Below are 9,561 nucleotides of genomic sequence, written 5' to 3' on the forward strand. Positions count from 1 at the left end.
TCCATCAAAATCAGGTTTCAAGATGGTCGTATTTGGACACTGAGTCAATCAATATTTATGTAAATATTGTCTATAATAATTGACTAATTGAGCCATAGAGATTGAATTTCTTAATAAGTAACTGGCTTATGATCATGCAGGTTGGTTTTAAAACGGGGTGAACTAATTCATACAGGCCCATCTTCAAATCGTGTAAACGGCATGGTTTTAAAAATTGTCCAAGGTTGTGACATTTTCCTAGGACGATATTAATTAACAGTTACAAACTAAACCGAAGAGGCAGAAATGAGGAATATATATATAAACCATAAAAGGAGAGAACTACAACAAAATGCAAAAGAAAAAAGAAAGAAAGAAAAGAAAGAGAGATCTCACCCTACCAGCCTCAATCAATCCATGACCTTACAGGAAAAAAAACTACATTGGATTTACATCTGGACTACATATAGATATATTTATGTAATAAGAATATCTGTGTCCAACTATATGGCTGAAACAAAAAGACACATCAGCAGTAGCAGCAATTGAAGCAACCTAATCTTACAAAATTTAGTAGACGTGATGAGCTGCGGCGAAGCAGCTGAGGGATTTGTCAGAGTCTTACCAGCAACGGCTGGAGGAGCAAACGCCTGCCCGTGGGGGTTACTCTGCTCCTCGTTTGTCGGTAATGGATTACCAGATTTATTATGAGGTGGCGTCGGTACTACGCTGAGATCTTGACCTGTACATGCAGATTGGATAGATTTCATTACAAATAAAGAATGCAAGAAATTGAAAATAGTATATATTTATCTTTTTTACTTTCCACTCTAAAGAGTTTAAAAGATGTTTGTGACTCAAGATGATGGAATATTAAGAGTGATGGAATGGAATGGAATGGAATGACTGAAAAAGGAGACACACAAATGATACAGTACATTGCGCACCTATGTTGTTGGCACTGAATTCAGGCCTGAGTTTTAAAATGGAAGATATAGTGCAAAACTACGATGGTTTATTTTAAATCCAAAAGAACAGAACATCAAATAGAATAATTTTAGGATAAGGTAAAATCATCAATTAAGACCTGAATTCAGAAAAACAAATAAGCCCGGAAAGATCAAGATTATGGACACGTGGGTTATCCGAAGTGTTGGTTTTTCTTACACTCAGATCAATGCTGACACCAACATGCATGTCCATGTAAATATAGTGTGTTGCATCATGATTGCAGATGGAACCCAACATCTGACAAGTGTATCTTGGTGATTTCCTACGCCAATATCAGGAAATTAAAAGAGCATAACTCTTCAAAAATTAAGATGACAGATAAGGCAGATTTTTGGCACAACTCCCATGGGTGTGACCATCAATGCTGGATCCATCGAATATGCCACTTACAGGAAAATGTTACAATCAATTAAGATGGGACAATTATTTTTTCCAAAATGGTTAAGAGGAAGAAACCTAAGTACTCACAGTTGGAACGTGACCAACGAAGCTTCAAATTTTCCCTATCAAACACCATGCGATAACCCGTCATGAAATTCTCTGCATAAAACCATTTGATCTGATGTAGTAAAAATCAAGGCAAAATAAATAAAAGAAAATTTGCAGTGAAGCATGAAGAAAAAAGGATTGCAATAGGCAAAGATCATCACTTACGCCCAAGGGTCCCAAAACTTTCTTCTGTTGGCTGTATAGCTAAACAAAATCCGATAACTCCCTGTACCACAAAGTCAACATTATTTTAGTCCAGTGTAACTGAGGACTATTACAGGATCAATGAAAGCTTCAGAACGTCATGCTTAAGGTCTTTCTTGTACACTAAAATGTTAATGAGCTTTTTCTGCACCACGGTATTAGAGAGAATAATGGTATTTGGTAACGAATTATAGATTAAATTCAAAACAGTCCACCCTAAGATCTTGTACACATTTTCGTTTTCTCTTCTTTTTTATTATTATTGAATAGTTGGGGTAAGCTTATATGACCACAAAAGTGAAATTTATCAGTAAAAGAGACAGAAGGAAACTAGGAACAATATAAAGGATTCCCCTAAAACACATAAGGTCCGAAGAAATATTTCAAACACCTTGGGGCTCAAAAACAGAATGTTGTTTGGACTTTGGAGAGGGCACAGCACGTTAACCGTGTATGCTCCCATTGATAGAAAAGCAAAGAAGATCCTTAGATTCAACAAGCCACAAAAGAAAACTAAGTTCCAATTCAAGAATACATTTTGCAGTTATTTCACGAATATTATAGAGATGAGGATGTTTTTGAGGAGGCCCAGTACCCTTCTAAGGTCAATTCTATACCAAAGAGAGAATATGGGCATAGATTTGCTGAGTTATTGTGAAGACAAAAAAATGTGGTGTAGGAAGTTCAAGACTTGATTAGATACTGGAAGATACATTATGAACAAATTTTAACAGAATAGTTGTTTAAACTTAGCTAAGTTGGTAAGACGTGTGGAGTATTGTTCCCACATCCTAGTTCAAACCCCCCTTGAACCCACCTTCACCTTGCTAACCACTACTAACCCTTTACCTATCACAAAAAATATATATTATAAAAAAATAGTTCTTGCAATAAGTCAATATAATATAGTTTTAGTTCTTCAATATTTAATGCACAAAAGTGCACCATAGAGTCAAGACCAAAAAAGCTAAAAAAAATTATTTAGACCTGAATGCCATAGATAAGAAAAGTTGGATTATGGACTACAAAGCTGTTGTTGAGAGCAAACATCAGAGTAACATTGGGAATCCTGAGCAACTCCTGTGAACTGTTCCCACAATAGACAGCGGAAAATTAGCACAAAAGGACATGGAACAAAGCTTCCAAAGCTCTCTCCATCAAAACTTACAAATTCACCTGGAGTCATAGCAGTACTCCCAAGGGGATCCGTCATAGCTGGACCTTGTAGCATTCACTCTTCTGTCAAACTACCAGTAAGGAAGACTATTTTAGACCACTTCAAAGATAAAAATAATTTTTCATTGCAGAGTCTTGGGGAAAAAAATACCTCCCCAGAAATTTTCTCATACACTTCATTTGGAAGAGATGTGAATGATGTCCCACTATCAACCTGTGCTTGGAAGTCAGTTTGCTTAAGACATGTTCTCCCAATACAACAACTCTCCACTCCAACCATGTAAGTAATACTGAACCAAATCACAAGCTAATTAATAGAAGCACAGCAACGCTAGCATAGCAGCTAAGAGCCTAAGACAATTTAAAAGAAACACCTAGGACCCATGAACCAATGGAGCATAAATTAGTAGTTCGGACTTCAGATGTCATACTATTTTCCATTTGTAGGCAAGAATGGAGTGAACTGTTGGGTAGCAACCCCTTGGTCCCCAAAGAAAATTCTCCCAGAATCATCCTCGTCAAAACACATCGAGAAAGAGTTCCGCACTAATCCTGCTTTTGCAAGGAAACTTGGAACTGAAATGTCCCCAAATCCCAAACCCATAAGACCATCAGGAGCAACTCCATCTAAATAACCACCACTTTGTTTCCTACCACAACTGCATTGGAAAAAATAGATAATAGAATTAAGAAGCTAGATTAAATTAGGTATCATAAGGAACAAAATCCTAAACCATCGGGACAAAAAAAAAGAATAAGAAGTATTATGGCTAAAGGGATATCTTTACATAGCAAGTTGGATGTGTACAATGAAAAACAGAGACAATTGGAACACACCCTATAATGACTGGAGCCTGCACCAAGCGTTTAGTTACATGATCATTGCTCGATGCCAAATGTAACGTGTCCTGAATCAGCAATCCAGAACTTGATGTTTTTTCTGAATAATAATTAATGATGTAAGGACAGGGCTGCTTTGGACTTTTGCAGTTCGGACCCAATTCACATAACTCGTGGCTGCAAGACAGGCGCTTGCTAGTGTTTGATATAGATGGGCTATATTCATTTAGATCTCTATCCTGCATAATAGATGCCCCAAATACCAGGGAGCACCTGCCAATCAATCAGAAAAAAGTGCTAAACCTGTTATCAAGTCTCAGTAAAACAACTCCGACTCCATTAACAAATACGGCAGGAGCGTTGTTACACATGTATTTGTAACTAGAAAGTAAAAAAGGAATCAAAAGAGGGGGGGGGGGGGGGGGTGTATCCTAACTATTCCATTTTACAACGAATAATAGTAAGAGGGAGAAAATTATTACACAATTCAGGGACGAGTAATGTCGACAAGACTCACACTCGAATATATGCGAATAATGACCAGAAATATGTCTCAAAAATGCCTCCACAGTGCTTGAATTTGAATTGTATGACTGCCAGTCCACTCCCAACCCATTGACACCCCAAGTTTAATAGATCAAACGTCATCATCATCTTCATGAAAGCCTAGTCTCAAAATCTTGGATCTGTTAAAAGAACCATGTTCCTTGTTTGATTTTCTAAAGCCATGTCTCGATCTCTCCCTTTTAGAACCTCAAGGCTTCAAACTTCCATGTTCCTTCTGACTCAAACCTTCTCAGTAAATATAGTGTAAAAGAAATAATACTCAGGCAGAGCTCCTTCGATTAGAGAAAGGTTTCTTTGGAACCTTGTGCCTTTTGCTATTTGTTGGGGCCTTTGGAAAGAAAGAAATAGAAGAATCTTTGACGGTAAAGAGCTTTCTCTTCAAGAAATCATTTTCTCTATAATGGACTTTATCTTTTATTGGTGTAAACAAAATAGAGAGTTTAGGGGCTTTTCTTTTGAAGATTTTATGTTTAGGTGGGATCGTGTAAGTGAAAGATAATTGTATTCCTTGTACTCTTTTTCCTTGAGGCCACCTCGTCCTTGCTTAACAAATTTTGATTTAACCATAAAAATAAAATAAAAAGAGTTCCTTCAATTAGATCAAACAAAAATGGGGGGGAATTCCCAAAACCTCCCAACAACCTTTTTATGCAATCTTTAATCCTAAAAGGAATTGAGAAAACCTCCCTAGATAGAACATTCGCTTTGATCATCCCCTCTGATTTAAGAAAGAGCTTCCATGAAGACTTAAATCAAAAAAATCATGTTGCCTTCCCTCCCTCCCTACACTACCCACCATTATTTCCAAGCCCTTGGTAAATCATTAGATTTGAATCAATGAAACCAATGAATCATGTTCTCTTCAAGCATGAAATTAATGATATGATGTGAATCCTAAGGATGTTAAAAGAACATAGATTTCAAATCATAAGAGAAGTATGGGCGAAAACTTAAAATGAAAATTTGCCAAAATAGTAAAACTAGTCAACAGGGGCAATTTATGGAAAAAATGAAATATTCTTCAAAGAGCTAATAAAATCCAACATGATTGGAAAATTTTCATTGTTTCCTACTTTATACATCCATTAGCTCGCATTGGAATAACCATTGGAACTCATATTGTCAACTAAGAAGTTCCAATTTTTTACTTCAGTTCTAACTTGAGCGTTGAAGGGTGTTTGGCAGGTAACACACCAGTGTCCCAGCATGTTTGTGAGGAGGGAGGGCCCATCATCAAGGAGGTTTGAGTTGTTCGAGGTAAATCAGTAAAAAAGCTCTATGACATGTATACAAACAAGTCTACATTTGGGCTTCTCAAAGGCACCTCATCAGACAACTCACTAGTATATCACACAGACGTGTGCCGCTATTATGTAGGATGTTGGCACTCATGTCGTTAATGGATGTGCGCATTTTTGTTGTTTAAGGCTCGCATCAAGGAATATACATTTATGGAAAATTTGTAAGGTGTTTGTTCTAAATAATCAAACCTATATTTTTTTTATCCCTTTTTGAAAAATGCAATAGTAAGTGCATTAAATAATTTGATAAATAGCAACAAATGCATTTTAACTTTTTATTGGAAAAAAAAGAAAGAAAAAAAAAAAACAAGCTAAAGCACATATTATGACAAGCATAACACATGAATAAGTTGAGCGTGACAATTTCACTATAAGAAAGTCCATTAGAAAATAACAAACATAGGTGCATTGATAAATATTGTTAGTGGAAGTGCTCACTCAAATCCATTTTGATCTAGTTGACTTGCACACCATTAGGTTTTGATAATTCCACATTGAATATACCATTTCCCTAGCATAATTCTAATACTGACACGTTGTTCCATACCAAATGATAGGAACCACAAAGAATGGACAAATGCAAGAGAGCAACTAAAAGGAAATCATAAAAAACGAAGAGAAAGCCATTTTAATCATAGAAAAATAAGAACAACAATGTATACAAAAGTTTGAGATTCTCGGCATACCAAACTACTATAATAACTTGCCGACAAGGGAGCACATTGTATGCAATCACATGGAACCCAAAGGAGATCACTCCCAGCATCCAATGCAACCAGAAATGAAACATTTGGTGTCCCTATATCAATCCATGTGTAGTGTAACCTGTTCAAAACAAAATGGAGATCTCGAATTCTTGGATAAGATTGAAACATTAATTAAATCAAAACAATTACCCATTAACAATAGAGGGGGCCATCTGGTTTTTGTACATCAAGTGAAATATAATACCCTGTGCAAGAGCTGCCATGAATAAAATAATGCCACTATAACATTACCATAGGATTAGGGTCCACAAAGTGAATGTTAAACTAGAACTAGAATTCTACGCAAATGATAAGGTTCTAGTAATGCATGAATACCTATGCTTCAACATGCTTAGCGTACTCGTACCAACATGATATGACACCAGATAATGCACGAATTCTTCAGTGATACAATTTTATCATTTCATATTGCATTCTTAAGATCTCATACAACAAATTTTGCATTCTTAAGATCTCATGCTTCGATATCCTCATTCATTGCCCGTTCTCGATCTTAGTTTGGCCTCACTTTCTTTCTCTCTTTCATTTGGATTGGGTTTTTCCGTTGGATGTTCTATCTTTGACTCTTAGTTCATTGAGTGGACTCATAACATTTTCTCCAACAAGAAAAGATACTTATGGGTTATTCTTCCTTTTGTGGTGTGTTAGGGATTTTGGGAAGAGAGGAACAGTAGGGTGTTCCTTGGAGAGGAGAAAACTATCCAAGAGGCCATTCAGGATATCTTGGGTTGGCTTTTCCATTGGAGCAGACTTAGCAAGGATTTGGAGGGAGGGAGGGGGGTAGGATTTTGTTTTTAAGTGGAATGCTCTGTGCCATGTTTAGCATGAGTTGAACTTGTAGTTTTTTTTGTATCTTTAGTTCTTTTTATTTTCTGTGCCATTGGCCGCCTCTGCCATTTTTTTACACCTATCAAAAAAAAAAAAAAAAAATTGGGTCGCATAAAACATTATCATCCTCAAAGTCTTCCAAAGATTTGCAGCTATGTGAATCCTATTCCTCCATTACACTATCTAGAGACACATCCTCATAAAACAAATTTCAGAAATATCTGTAAATAACTAGGCCAAGTACAAAAAATTACACATCCCTGAACTATTGGATGGGAATGTCAAAGTGTTTGTTTTGAAGACATCATAAAAAATTAGTGACTATTCACCAAAACACTTGAATTGTAACAAAAGGTTACAATTGGAATTTAGACAAAACCAATATCAGAAACAATCTTTAAAGATTTATCCACCTCCTTCTCACTCTAAATAGTGTTTTCTACTTCTAGAGATCATCCAAATAAACTAAAAAGAAATACTTCAGTGATCGAATTTTTACAACTAAGCAACAACTTAACAGATTCAACAAGAAAAAATAAACTGTGAAAGATCTCAAAAACCTAAACACAAAAAAACAAATCAATCCAAACTCATACAAACCTAAATGTACGAAACAGAACGAATCAGAAATGAAATCGAAAAACGAAACTCACCAACCAAAGTCATTTCCAAACGACGTAGTCTTGCTCCCTTCGGATGGGAACAGAAACTGATGCTGAGCTCCAAGCTTCATCTTCTGCCTCTGCAAATCGCTGCTCACAAGCAACTTATAGTAATCCAAGGTCTTATGGTTCGGCCACGAACCAGAGAGCTCTCTATTTCTAGAAAGCCTAAATGACTTCACTTCGTCAGAGAATCGATGCATGAGCTTTAAAGAAAAGCTAATGGCGAGAGTGCTTCTCATGAGAAGAATCGCCATTAACACAAAACCCAGAAATCGAGTATCCATGGCGATTGGCGAATCAAATCGAAAACAACTGAGATAAGAAATAAAAGGACCTTTTTTAAGCTAAATAACACAGTTTTGCGGTTCGATTTGACGAGAACTTCTCGATTTCTTTAAAAAAAGATTGAAGTCGAGAGATCAAACTAAAGCAATGTAGGATCTACGATTCTTCAAAGTTCGAAAAAGAGATCTAAGATTTTCAGGAGCTTAGTTAGAATCGAAGCTTTCGATCTTATTGGCCTTATAAAAATAGTTGAGAGACAGTGAAACATAAAGAAGACGTTTTTCGAAGCTCTGTTCTAAACTTTTTCCGGAAATTTTTTGCTGGCGTTTGCTAAGTGCTAACGGACGCTATTAGCGTAGAACGCACCCCTAAAATGAAGAAAGCGAGTTTGATGTGAAGAGCGTAGAGACCGACACGTCATTAGAGATAAGAATTTATTGTTTCCCAAACAAAAACGCTTGATGCTCTCTTCTTCAAAATTCTTTTTCGCGCACTACCCTCGTGATATTAAAATTTGAGAACTGCTATGGGCACCTCAACTTTTACTTATTACATCTTATTTCTTTAATTATTTATTACACCCTCAATTAAAGATTAAAACATTCTTCAAACATTACTAGTTGCTTACAATCATGATTAGGCTCATATAAAATGTTTAACCCAGAAGTATAAATCTAGCAAAAAAATAAATTAAAAAAATTAGATGGTTTCTATTGGCACCCCAACTTTGACTAATTTTCAATCATACACTTATTTTCTTAATTTTTAATTAGAGTGTAATGAGTAAAAGTTGGGGTGCCAATACAAACTCTCTTAAATCTTAGATTTGAATAGCAAAAAGAATCAAAATTATACGAGGGGACTGGTTTTCTCCCTTTAATCCTAACATTCAAATTGGTTGCCTCTTAATTTACCCTTTTGCATATTAGAAAATTTCTCATGGGTTTGGGATTTGCCATTAGGACCGCATCATGGGTAGATTGGAAGGTCAACCGAGACTCATTCCAAGTTGTAGAACTCTCAACCCGAGTTATGTTCAACCTGAACAATTATTGGGTTGGAGTTTATTAACTCAAGCTCAACTCGAGATTGAGTTTCTAAAATCAGATTAAGCTTGAATCAGTCTAATTTAGGTAATTTTGGGGCGGATTGGACAAGTTGGGCTCATCAACCAAATCTAATTTCATTTTGATCACACACATAAATTTTATTTTGTATCTCAAAAATAAAAATCACCAGTAAATAAATTTCTACACAAGCTCCAAATCTATTAAAGATTTTTTTTTCCTTAATTTTACAAATATATTTATGAAGAGAAAACTAATACTTAAAAAAATAAATAAATAAAAATATTTGTACGTACATATATAGCTTCAGGTTCGAGTTGTTCATAATCTCAATCTAAATTCAAATCAGGTTGAGATTTCCTAATACAAGCTCAAGTTGTTT

The 9,561-nt window shown here is 35.7% G+C and overlaps 1 protein-coding gene across 3 annotated transcripts; it reads right to left on the minus strand.

Moving 5' to 3' along the window:
- Positions 1-278: 278 nt before the first annotated feature.
- Positions 279-8,450, minus strand: LOC147404034 (aspartic proteinase-like protein 1). 3 transcript variants are annotated; one of them, XM_086439832.1, is made up of 10 exons: positions 7,816-8,450; positions 6,254-6,392; positions 3,697-3,938; positions 3,291-3,518; positions 3,011-3,149; positions 2,860-2,930; positions 2,671-2,770; positions 1,645-1,705; positions 1,459-1,530; positions 279-721 (listed from the first exon to the last, which is right to left on the minus strand). In XM_086439832.1, the coding sequence occupies exons 1-10, from the start codon at positions 8,109-8,111 to the stop codon at positions 483-485; spliced, it is 1,587 nt and encodes a 528-aa protein (XP_086295958.1). In that variant the 5' UTR covers positions 8,112-8,450; the 3' UTR covers positions 279-482. The 3 variants fall into 3 exon arrangements, with proteins under 3 accessions (XP_086295958.1, XP_086295960.1, XP_086295959.1); XM_086439834.1 differs by lacking the exon at positions 7,816-8,450 and having other exon boundaries at positions 3,697-3,972; positions 6,254-6,393; XM_086439833.1 differs by lacking the exons at positions 6,254-6,392; positions 7,816-8,450 and adding an exon at positions 4,217-6,245 and having other exon boundaries at positions 3,697-3,972.
- Between the last annotated feature and the right edge of the window lie 1,111 nt (positions 8,451-9,561).

The sequence above is a fragment of the Akebia trifoliata genome, chromosome 4, assembly GCF_017979445.1.
Source record: "Akebia trifoliata isolate Shusen 1 chromosome 4, ASM1797944v1, whole genome shotgun sequence".
Lineage (NCBI taxonomy): Eukaryota > Viridiplantae > Streptophyta > Magnoliopsida > Ranunculales > Lardizabalaceae > Akebia > Akebia trifoliata.